Here is an 11,665-nt window from a genome sequence, read left to right on the forward strand (position 1 = left end):
TCCTCTCCCCCTCCTCCCCCACCTCCAGGACCTCCTCCTCTCCATCACACACTTCCTTCCTCCACACCTTTCCAGGGGGCCTTCCCTTCTTCGCGCCCCTGTCCCCATCCTCGCCTTCCCCAGGTGGAGGCCGCCACCCTGCCTCTGCCCTCAGCCCCCATCGCCCTCCAGGTTTCGGGCTCTGGCTCCCACCCCTGCCTGCGAGGCCTGGAAGCCGGAGAGGAAATGACTGAGCCGTCTGGGTCCCCGCCCGCCCTCGCGCGCCCGCGCCCCCGGCCACACCCTCCGCCCCGAAGCAGCTCCCACGCGGTGCACTGGCACTCCAGGCTCGCGACCCCGAGCTCGGACGTAAGTCCTTCTTTCGCTTTATCCTCTTGCTCAAGGCGGCGTGCAGGTGGGAAGCAGCTAGAGACCCTCTGTGCCTCGCGCCCATTCCTGCTGCTGGCTCCTCTGTGGACGCCCTTCCTGACTCAGCCTCCCGCCATCGCCGGCAGACAGGTCCCTCTGAGCTCTACCCAGCATTGGTGCCTGCAGGGCATCCGGACACCAGCTCACTTTTTCCTCGGAGCGTAGCCCGCATTAGTCACCCTTCCTCTTCCCCCACTTGCCCGCTGCTCTGGGGAGTCTCTGCGACAGGCCCCTGGGTTCTTCGTAGTGATGTCAGGGACCAGTCTGGCTTGATGCTTCTGGCTTTCTTTGGGGACCAGCACGAAGAAAAAGGGAGTGGTGGCTTGGGACCCCCACTTTTAAAAGCCTCCCACCCCAGAGCAGGAGGCAGAGGGTCCTGGAGCCTCAGGATCCCAAAGAGGCTTCCGGGGTCCCTACTTCACTCACCCAGGCTTTCATCGCTCCACAGATGTCTCTCTCCGGTCGCCTGTGTCTCCTAACCATTGTCGCTCTGATCCTGTCCAGCAGAGGTAAGACCCTCCCAGGAGCCCCAGTGGGCGGCGGGGTGGGCCACAGAGGAATTTGAATGCTCTGCCCTTCCCCCATCCCTTCTCCACAGTGAGCTGGCACCAGGAAGAGAGGGTGGTGAGGCAGAATGGGGGTTACACCCTCTTTGGACACTTCAGACCTGGGTGGCTGCTTCCAGAGGGTCTGGCTGGAGCCTGTCCTGCCGAGCATCCTCCCTCTCACCTCCAAAAATGAAATAACTGAGTTTAACTTGGCTGGGCGATTGGTGTCGGTTTTCTACTCGGTAGCCAGGAAACCCCAGGCTCCCAGGGAAACAGAACTGTTGTTTCTCTGGCCATACTGTTAGACAAAGGGGTTGAGCTAGGGCTAACCCATAGAATGGGTTCTTAAAGGGGGCACCCCAGGTGTGTTCTTGACAATGTGTCTGCATGGGAGGGATCGTGTACCTTAGCTCCTTTATGCTTGCTTAGTTTACCTCCATTCTGTCTGTTATGTCTACACTTTGGATAGGAAACAGAGGCTCAGGGAGGGAAAGTGCCCTGTACCAGAGACTAGGGAGTGACAGGCTGGGGGAGAGCTGCCTGTGTGACTGGGGACAAGTCCCGTGACTCTCAGGAGTAGTGGAAGGCTGGGCTGGGGTGAGAGTAGAGTCAGGAAAAGAGGTGATAGGACAGAGGTGGTGGAACTTGACAACCAAGTGAGAGATTTGGCCTTTCTAGGCTCTGATCCAGGGAGGGCCTGCCCAGCTTCAGGGCTCACAGGTTTCCTCTGGTTGCAGGTGGGAGTCAGGAGATCAGAAACAGGCTGCTGGGATAGGACTGAGGTTGAGCCAGGATGAAGGCTGACTGCCCATGACACAGTTAGGTGCCCCTTCTATCTACAGGGTAGTGAGCTGGATTCCATTAATAGATGAGGTATATGGGGGGCCCAGAGAGGGGACTTCAGTGGTTCCAGGTCACACAGCAAGGAGTCCTGGGAGCAGGATTCAACGAGGCTATTCTGCATGGGTGTACAAAGGTCCTGGGGCACCAGTGAGGCCTAAAGCATTCCCAGGACCATGGAATGACCCAGGCAAAGTGGTATGGTTCCATCAAGAGTCTGGAAATCAGAGCTACTTAGAGGCTTCAGAAGGTCAAAAAGAAGGAAGGGGATGAGAGGCTCCCTCCTGACTGCTCAGCCTTGATTCCCCAGGGCAGATGTCAGAGGAGGCCACACCCATTTTTCCAGTGGACCAAACTTCTGTGAACACTCCTCAGGTCCCAGGTAAGGAAAGTAAGACAAATCTGTCAAATCTCCACTGTTGGAGACAACAGCAATATACTCGGCTGAAACTGGGAGATTTATGGATTCCATAACTGAAAAGTCCCGCTTCAGGCTTGGCTTGATCTGGGTGCTTAAATGCTCCTGACAGGAACTCTTGATTCTGTTTCCTTCATCCTCATTCAGCCTCTCCTTGAGGAGAATCTAAAGCCAAGAGAAGTCCTACCTCACCAGTCCATCACAGATCCCTGAGTCTGAGGAGGAGAGTTCTCTCAGGTTCAACCCCCCTAGTGCTGAGATCACAGGTGTGCACCTCCATGTCTGGCCAGAGATTCTTGTTACATCATGTGGTACAGATTTGTGGTCACAGTGATTTGAGAAACGGAGTCAAACATACTTCTTCAGGCAGGGCTTCTGAATCTTGCTAACAGGTCTGGAAGCAGGGGAGATCCTGCTCTTCTGATTGAGTGCTCAGCAAATCAATGCCTAGGGGCCTAAAGCCCTTTCATGCCTTCAAAATGGAATTGAAGGCAGCTGGGGAGATGACTCAGTCAATATGTGCTTGCCTCACAAGCATGAGGACTTGAGTTCCATCCTCAGAACCCATGTGCAAAGCAGGGAATAGGGGCTGGAGAGATGGCTCAGCAGTTAAGAGCACTGGCTGCTCTTAACAGACCCAGGTTCTGTTTCCAGCACCCACATGGCAGCTAACAACCACTTGTAACTCCAGTTCCAGGCGATCTGACACCCTCTTCTGGCCTCCAAAGGCATTGCATGCACATGGTGCACTTACATTCAGGCAAAGCACTCATACACTTAAGAAGAAATAAAATGGGGGCTGGAGAGATGGCTCAGCGGTTAAGAACACTGGTTGTTCTTGTAGAAGATCTGGGTTCGAATCCCAGCACCCACATGGCAGCTAACAACTGTCTGTAACTCCAGTTCCAAGGGATCCAATGGCCTCTTCTGTCCTCGCGGGCATTGCATGACATGGGTGCACTTACCTATATGCAGGCAATACACACATACACATAAAATAAAAAATAACAAAATATTTTTTAAAAAAGAAAGAAAAAAAAAAAAGAGCCAGGCACACATGCACACACCTGTAGTCCCGGAGGTGGAGAGGCAGAGACAGAGACAGAAACCTGGTGCTTGCTGACCAGCCAGCCTAGCCTACTTGGTGAGTTCCAGGCCATAAGAGACCCTGTCTCACAGAAGATAGGCAACTCCTGAGAAATGACACAGGCTTTGGCCTCCAGCACCCTGCACACACACAGGCATTAAAAAAACGGAGCTACTATGGGACCTGTCCCATCTCCACCAGTGGAAACTCTCTGCTGCTCCCCTCCCGCCTCTTCTCTCTCTGACCCCACAGATACAGCTAACCCAGAAGTCCGCCCCACTCCTCCGATCCCCATCCAGGACACTGATGGTGAGTGGGGCGGGCGTGGTGGGAGTTGCACTGTCACACACGACATACACGGCACACACAGCCCTTCCTCAGACACTTCAGCCCTAGCCCAACTCTGAACCCCGACCAGCCAACCCCACTCACTTTAATATTTATTTTGTTGAGACAGAGTCTTGCTTTGTAGTCCAGGCTGGCCTCAAACTTAGCAGTTTTCCTGCCTTAACCTCCAGTGTGCTGGCATACAGATGTGTGCCACCTGCACACACCTGCCATCCAATTCCATTGAGTTAAAAACAAAACAATTTTTAAAAATTGTGACCTATTTCCAAAGCTTAAATGCTAGACTTGTGAACATGTCCTGTGCTTACCCAACCATGATTTCCATTAAAGTCTATATTTCTTTCTTTCTCCTTTTTTTTTTTTCTTATTTTTGGTCTTTTTGAGAAAGGGTCTCCCTGTAGCTCCAGCTGACCTGGAACTCTCTATGTAGATCAGGCTGGCCTTGAACTCACAGAGATCCACCTGCCTCTGCCTCCCAAGTACTGGGATTAAAGGAGTGCACCACCACACCCAGCTCTCCTCTTTTTTTTCTCTAAATTTCAAGTAATATTTGTACTTTTTCTTGGCTTATAACATAATTCAGTATCCCTCCCTTTTTTTTTTTTTTTTTTTTTAGTTAATGCTTTGTGAGGCTGGGGGTGTGGCTCAGTAGTAGAGCACCTGCCTAGAATCCCCCAGTGAGGGGATGGGAGTGTGGCTTAATAGTAGAGTGCCTGCCTAGAATAAACAAGGCTCAGAGTTCAATTCCCAGCTCCTGATCCCCCCAAAATATGAAAGTTGTCCTAAACCAGCACAAAGGAGGCTGAGGCAAGGGGATCAAAAGTTCAAGATCAGCCTGAGCTGTTTATTTAAAAAAGAAAAGTTGTGCTGGGCATGGTGGCGCATGCCTGTAGTCCCAGCACTCGGGAGGCAGAGGCAGGCGGATCTCTGTGAGTTCAAGGCCAGCCTGGTCTACATAGTGAGTTCCAGGCCAGCTGGGGCTACAGGGAAACCCTGTTTCAAAAAGACCAAAAAAAAGAAAGAAGGAAAGAAAAGTTGCTAGGCATGCTGGCCTTAGCCTTTAATCCCAGTATTCAAGAAGCAGAGGCAGGCTGGCCTCTTTGAGTTCGAGGCCAGCCTGGACCACATAGCGAGTTCTAGCCTAGCCAGGGCTATGTAGTGAAACTGCCTCAAAACAAACAAAGAGGAAAGAAAGAGAAGTTGTTCTAGATCCACATTTTGCAGTGTTTGAGGATGAGTCCCACCCCCACTCCATCCCCCTTACCAAATGACACCTGCTGTGTGGAGGGGGCCTCCTGGGGGAAGTTCTGCTCCCTCACTTGTCTGCCCCTTCCTGGTTCTTTTGACTGGAGTAGAAACCACACAAAGCCAGACTGAGGCTGAAATGAGTCTGGAGACTCAGCAACCGACAGAAACAGACACCACGCTTCTGGTGACAGATCCAGGGACACACTGGAGCTCCGATGACGGTAAAGCCTCGGCGGCGGGAGAGCGAGACCTCTGTGTTTCTTTAATTCCCTATTTTCTGGGTCCCAAGCACTTTGCTCAAAGCACTTAGAAGAAATTGCTGATACACTTTCAATTTCTGTGTGGGAGCGGGGGTGGGAGGGTGGGGGATATTTGAGGAACTTTGAGTTAAATGTTTCTTTATGGAAGGCCTTCTCAGAACCTTGTTAAACCTACTTTGCAGTAAGCAGCCCCACAACAGAACATTTTAGTATGCAGTGAACTGCAAACTCTGTTGCTTGTTTTCCTTGCTGGGCTGACTGGTTCCCCCCAGTGGAGCTGTGGGTTTCCTTTGCGTCTTTTTCTGTTACAGCAGGATCTTTTCAGTTGCAAAACACAACTTAAAAAAAAAAAAATAGATACATTGGCTAAGTTCTGTAAAATCTGAAAACAGGCTTTCAGGCACAGCAAGATCAAGGACCTTAAGTACTGTCACTGTGTCTGAATTGCTCTCTCTCCTTCCTTTGTTCTCATTTTCTCTTGGTAGCAAAAACGATCCTGTAATTCCATGGTTAGGGAACCTGTATCTCTTTCCCACAGCCTAGACTTGATTCATTGGCCCTGCTGGGATTACCTATCCCCATCTGAACCAACTGAAGTCTGGGAAGTGGACTGTTCTGATTGGTCAGGCCTCTTTAGTGTCTCACTTTGAGACTGGAAAAGTGGGGAGGGGCTAACCCTGCTCGATCAATACAAATCAAGAATCAGGGAGAAAGTAATTTCAAGACCAGTAAATTCACGGTAGAAGAGGATGTGAGGACAGGGGCTGAGTGGGGACTAGGGCAATACTGATGGCCGCTAATGGTTGTGTGATCTTGGAACTTGGGAGGCAGACACAGGAGGATCTAGAGTTTGAGTGTCGTTCTCCCCCGAAACACACGCACCAAAAAATTAATTAATTAATTAATTAATTAATTAATTGGAGAATGCTCTGGTACTCTTGGTCTGGGAACAGAAGGGTTGTTTACAATATTTTCAACAAGTATCTCCAGGCAGGGTGGTGGGTGAAGCCAAAGTCCAGGAAATCCCTGCTTCAGCCCCTGGGTTATGAGTGGCATTTGAAGGGGATAGCCTGGGGTATGAGCAGCTGTACTAGGGTGCTGGCGGGTGCTTGTTGCTTGAATAGCAGTGGGAGATGCCTGTGCTCTGCACCCCAGATGACAGGTGTGGGAAGAGCTTCTCAGGCTGGTTCTTAACATCCTTGTGTCTCTGCCTGTAACCCTCTTCTGGCATCTCCTGTCCTGTCTTCTCAGCCCATGCCCCCAAAGGGACCACCGCACTCCCCAGGATTGGATCTCCAAGCCCAAGCAGAGACAACTGGAGAAAGATCCAGACCCCTAAGCCACTGGGTCAGTGCCTCCTTTCCTTTTCCAGAAAAAGGCTGTTTCCCAGGTGCTGGGTATTTCCTGTCCAGGATGGAAAAATCTGCAAGGCTTACTCCAGAGGGGAGGCTCGCAGAGGGTGGGAACACTACCCTGTCTGATTAGGCAGATGACACTAGGTGCAGAATTGGTGCAGACAAGCCCATTACCAGGGGTTACATGGCCTGTCTTTATGGTTGTGTTTTGAACTGAGTTCTAGAACTTGAACTGCAGGCTGGACTCAGCTGGGCAGTTCTGCTCACACACCTAAGATCAGTTGTAGACCGGCAGGGAGCCCTGTTTCTACAGTCACGTTGATTCTTCCCCTCCCAATCTCCTCTGTGTCTGGTACACCCAACTTACAATGCAGAGTTAGAAGCCATATGCTAACCAGGTCATCTGTGCATTTGGCAGGGACTCATGGGCCCCTTTCCTGTTCCAGGCACTGTTCTAAATGTTAGCAAAATAGGCATGAACAAGCCAGACAGATATCTCTGCTCTTGGTTAGCATGCTGGTGCATGCCTGTAATGCCAGCACTTGCAAAGCAGAGGCAGAGGATGGCTGCAAGTCTGAGGCCAGCCTGGGCTACAATAGTGAGACCTTGTAAAACTGACTGTAGTGGGCTGTTTGAGGGGCCGGAGAGATGGCTCAGCGGTTAAGAACACTGGTTGTTCTTGCAGAAGACCCAGGTTCAAGTCCCAGCACCACATGGCAGCTAACAACTGTCTGTAACTCCAGTTCCAGGGGATCCGACAGTCTCTTCTGCCCTCCTTGAGCATTGCATGACATGGGTGCACTTACCTACACACAGGCAATACATACATACACATAAAATAAAAAATAATAAATTAAAGAAAGGATAGGAGTTTTAAGCTGAGAACTCTCTCCTGGGTTTCGGCACCAAAATGTCAGGAATAGGAGTGGAAAGGTGGAAATAAATAAAAAGCAATCAACCTCGGTAATCCAGACTGATCTTTATTAGTTAGTAAGAGGTGACTACTGACCAGTGGAGTCTGCAGTAGCCACACTAGCCGAACAGCAGGAAGCATAAGTACTTTTGTGTAGGTAAATAGAGTCACGGAAGCTGGATAAAGGATTTACATCCCCCCGCCCCAAGAGTCTAGGAAGGACTTATTTGCAGAGTAAGACCTGTTTTCAGAGCAGAAATCACTTTATGGTTGGGGTTTATGAGGGTCTCCCTTTAGGTAGGGGCAGCAATAATAATTGTATATCAGGTGATTTTTAACTTGCTCCCAAGAAAAATAAAACAGGATTAGGATTAGAGAGTTAGGGAGTGTCTTACACAGATCCAGGGAGGACTTTGCTGTAAAGGAAGTGCCAGAAGGAACCTTCTGGTTGTCTAGGGAAAGGCTGTTCCAGGAGAGGGAATAACAATACAAAGGCCCTGAGGTGCGAAGGTATCTGATAGGACTCCAGCAGGGAGGCTGGAGGGTGCAGAGAGGCAGATGGAACAGATGAAGGTACGGAGGTGGCGGGAGCCACAGCATGTCACAATGAGAACTTGGAGTTTTGTTCTGAGGCTGTAGAAGGCTGAGACCCATTCCTTGGCTCTGCCATTCATTTATTCACTCCACAAACCTCTGCCTAACTCTGACTTGCACTTGTCTGTCCCCTGTAGGCTCAGAAGAGGAAGACCCTTTCTACTATGGTAAGTTACTCCCTGGGAAGATGAGTGAGAGGAAGAACAAAGACCCCTTGACCTGACACCCCCCATTTCTCTGTCCACAGATAACACCACCCTCCGGAGACGGGGGCTGCTGGTGGCAGCCGTGCTGTTCATTACGGGCATCGTCATCCTTACCAGTGAGTGTAGGGCTCGGGCCAGGACTGCGAGGGGGAAGCCTGGGCTTGTATGAAGACAGACTATCAAGGTTGTTGTGAAGCCCCCTGGGCAAGGATGCTGTAAACCAGGCATACCTATGACCTCAGTATCCCCGAAGGCCACCCCAGTGTGCAAAGAGAGAACCATTTGCTTCCCAGGTGTGGCTGGGCTCGGCTGAATGGTTCTTCTGGTGGCCTGAGCTAACTCCTACATCTGAGTCAGCAGGGGGCTCTGCTTCTAGGGACACTGCACCCTATCCCTTGGGATCTTATTCCCCTAGGTTGGTTCATGTAGTGGTGCCCAAGTGAAAGAGGCAGAGCCTCAAAGACTCAGAAATGGCCACTAACACTTCTGCCACATTCATCTGGTTAAGGCAAGACAAGAGGCTCAGCTTCACCTGAAAAATGAGAAAACTTTGCTTTTTTCTTATTATTTATTTATTTATTGGTTTTTTTTTTTTTTAAAGACAGGGTCTCCCTATAGCCCCAGGTAACCTGCAACTCTCTATGTAGAGCAGGCTGGCCTCAAATTCACAGAGATCCACCTGCCTCTGCCTCCCAAGTGCTGAGATTAAAGGCGTGCACCACCAGGCCCAGCTTTCATTTATTATTTTTATTTATGTGTATGAGTGTATTGCTTGCATGTATATAAGTGCACCTGTGTCATGCAATGCCTGAGGAGGTCAGAAGAGGGCATGGGATTTCCCCAGAACTGGAGTTAGGGACCATTTTTAGCCATCATGTGGGTGCTGGGAATTGAACCCAGGTCTGCTGCAAGAGCAGCCAATGCTCTTAACCTCTGAGCCAGCTCTCCAACCTGCTTTTTCTTTTTTGAGACAGTCTCACTATGTAGCCAGGCTGCCCTCAAATTTATCCTCCTGCCTCAGCCTCCCCAGTGTTGAGATTATAGGGATTATGGGTGTATACTACCCTGCCCCATTTCTTTCCCCCAGACAGTGTCTCATGTTGACCAGGCTGGCTTTGAAGTCACTGTGCAGCAAAGGATACCTTGAACTTCTGATCTACCTGCCTCTGCCTCCCAAGTGCTCAGCTTAGTGGCCTGAGCTTCTGCATTCCATTTATTAAACCCGTGGCTTTGTACGCTGGGCAAGCACCACACCCTCTGAACCACATCCCCAGCCCTGACTTCATTTACTGATGGGAGATATATCAGTTACCTTTCTTGTTGCTATGATCAAATACCTGACAAGAAGCAGCTTAAGAGAGGAAGGGTTTATTTTGGCAGCAAGTCTAGCTGAATCCGTGAGCGCCGGGCTCAGCAAGAGACTCTGTCTCAAAAAAATAATAAATAAAAAAATTAAATAATGTGGAATGTGACAGAGGAAGACCCAATTGGGACCTCTGATTTCCACAAGCACACAGGCACGCATATGTGTGTGTGTGACAGCACACATTCACCCCCACACACACATACACACACACAAAGAGGTTTATTTAGATTACAGTTTTGGAACTGTTTTGGCCTCTGGGGATAGGATGGCCCCCTTGGCTTTAGTGGTGGGTGCTGGAGTGGGGTGGGGGTGGAGGTAGATCACAACAAGACAGAGAGAGAGCTACAGTATCCCTTCCTAGGCCCCACCTCTTAGAGACACCACAACCTGTCAGCCCTACTGTATTGAGGATCCTGCCTCTAACACCTGAGACTTTTGTGGGGGACACAAACCACATCAGAACCACAGCAAGTAGTTTCTGCAGAGGCTTGGGTGGAGTGCCAGAGGATGACAGAGCTGATGAGGGAGGAATCCTCACCAACAAAGCAAGAATCAAGTATGGAGGGGGGAGCACCTTCTAAGGAGCACCTTTTAAGGACTGGAGTCAAAGGGTTCTCAGATGGAGGAGCAGCAGGTGTAGAAGCCCAGAGGCAGACCACTAGGCATTGCTGTGACTGTGGGAGGAGGCCAGGGTGGCCCAGGGCAGAAAGAGCAAAAGAGGAAGACACAGAGACCTAATGTTTATTTTAGTGTGTGTGTGGTGGGGGGGGGGGTGCATGCACAGCACACGTGAAAATCAGAGGACAATTTGAAGGAGTTGGTTCTTTTTTTCCACCATGTGAGTCCCAGGGATCGAACTCAGGTTGTTGAGGTTTGGCAGCAACACCTTTACCCACTGAACCATCTTGCTAGCCCCCTTCACATGTTTATGAAGTGGCCCCGGAACTTCCTGAGGGCCAAGATTGACCTACCCATCCCCCAGTCAGTCCTCAGCACACATAAGATAACCAATACCGTTCCAATTCATGGGCCAATCATTTCCTTCCAGGTGGCAAGTGTAGACAGTTGTCTGGAATTTGCCGGAATCACCACAGGTGAGTGGGGCCAACACCTTGATGGGCACCCCAGCTGGAGCACCCACACCAATTCACCACCCCCACCTCCTCCCTCTACCCCAAGAGCCTACAGAGTGGTCAACACAAGATACCCCAAGAAGGAAGAGGCAGCTGGTGGGAGCCAGGCCTGAGGCCTCTGAGGGTTCCCGGCTCCCTGGGTCCTACCCTGCACACTAGCCATCCTGTTCAGATGGAAAATAAAGCTTGGTGTGGTCCTTCTCCCATGGTCTCTGTGCGATAGTGACAAGGGAGTAGGAGGAAGAGGCAGGCTGGGCTTCGCCTCTGAGTAAGCAAGAGCGTCCCAGACTCAGAAGCCAAAAGGGGTGGGGGTGGGGGGGATTGAGGCTGGTATGTGCAGGGGAAGGACAGGATCAGAGGCTCTAAGGGTGAGAGAGATGGCAAAACTCATGTTCAGAGCCTGGGCCCAGGGCCAGCTTACCCTGATAGAGGTTGGAGCATAAGTACACACAAAGCGGGGGACCCTAGCCACTGTGACCGCCTTAACTTCACACTGAGGGTCTTTCTGCATCTCGGGGTACCTCATGCATGGATGTGGACAGCCTGCACACCCAAGCTCTGTTCCCTGACACCAACCCACAAGTGGCACCCTAGGTGGCCTCCTTAGGGCACATGTGTGGTGTTCTGGGATGGGCAGGCGAGGAAGTCAGTAGAGAAGGCGTGCACTCTGGTGGACATTTTTCTGGGGACCCTTGGGCTCCACTCCACAGGGAGGGTTCAGCCAAGTCTGGCCAGAGTGGTCTTCTGAGAATGGAGGAAGGGAGGTGTGCTTCAAGGGTCATTCCAAAGTCAAGAGACAAGATTCCAACCACAGGGTTTGCATAACGCTATTGCAGAAACTTCAGGTCAAAGTGTCCTCGGGTTATGAAATCACTTGAGTGGGCCACAAGCCGCACTAAAATAAGAGAAAAAGAAGTAATGAAGGAGAAAAGAAAATGCTG

The 11,665-nt window shown here is 50.8% G+C and overlaps 1 protein-coding gene across 7 annotated transcripts; it reads left to right on the top strand.

Moving 5' to 3' along the window:
* Nucleotides 1-39: 39 nt before the first annotated feature.
* On the top strand, nt 40-10,925 carry Fxyd5 (FXYD domain containing ion transport regulator 5). Of its 7 annotated transcripts, none has more exons than XM_029561081.1 (10): nt 47-348; nt 857-917; nt 2,107-2,178; nt 3,554-3,610; nt 5,005-5,118; nt 6,409-6,504; nt 8,157-8,186; nt 8,267-8,341; nt 10,640-10,685; nt 10,771-10,925. In XM_029561081.1, exons 1-10 carry the CDS (start codon nt 226-228, stop codon nt 10,835-10,837), a joined length of 741 nt encoding a protein of 246 aa, XP_029416941.1. In that variant the 5' UTR covers nt 47-225; the 3' UTR covers nt 10,838-10,925. The 7 variants fall into 7 exon arrangements, with proteins under 7 accessions (XP_029416944.1, XP_029416943.1, XP_029416941.1 ...); XM_017796893.2 differs by having other exon boundaries at nt 270-348; nt 2,112-2,178; XM_029561085.1 differs by lacking the exon at nt 47-348 and adding an exon at nt 361-498.
* The last annotated feature ends 740 nt before the right edge of the window (nt 10,926-11,665 follow it).

Source organism: Nannospalax galili, unplaced genomic scaffold (genome assembly GCF_000622305.1).
Source record: "Nannospalax galili isolate Female #2095 unplaced genomic scaffold, S.galili_v1.0 scaffold833, whole genome shotgun sequence".
In the NCBI taxonomy this organism is placed as follows: domain Eukaryota; kingdom Metazoa; phylum Chordata; class Mammalia; order Rodentia; family Spalacidae; genus Nannospalax; species Nannospalax galili.

Coding starts and splice junctions, on each gene's coding strand:
- Fxyd5 (XM_029561081.1), top strand. CDS start 226: ATGACTGAGCCGTCTGGGTCCCCGCCCGCCCTCGCGCGCCCGCGCCCC. Junction 918..2,106: donor TCTGATCCTGTCCAGCAGAG/GTAAGACCCTCC, acceptor TTGATTCCCCAG/GGCAGATGTCAGAGGAGGCC. Junction 2,179..3,553: donor GAACACTCCTCAGGTCCCAG/GTAAGGAAAGTA, acceptor CTGACCCCACAG/ATACAGCTAACCCAGAAGTC.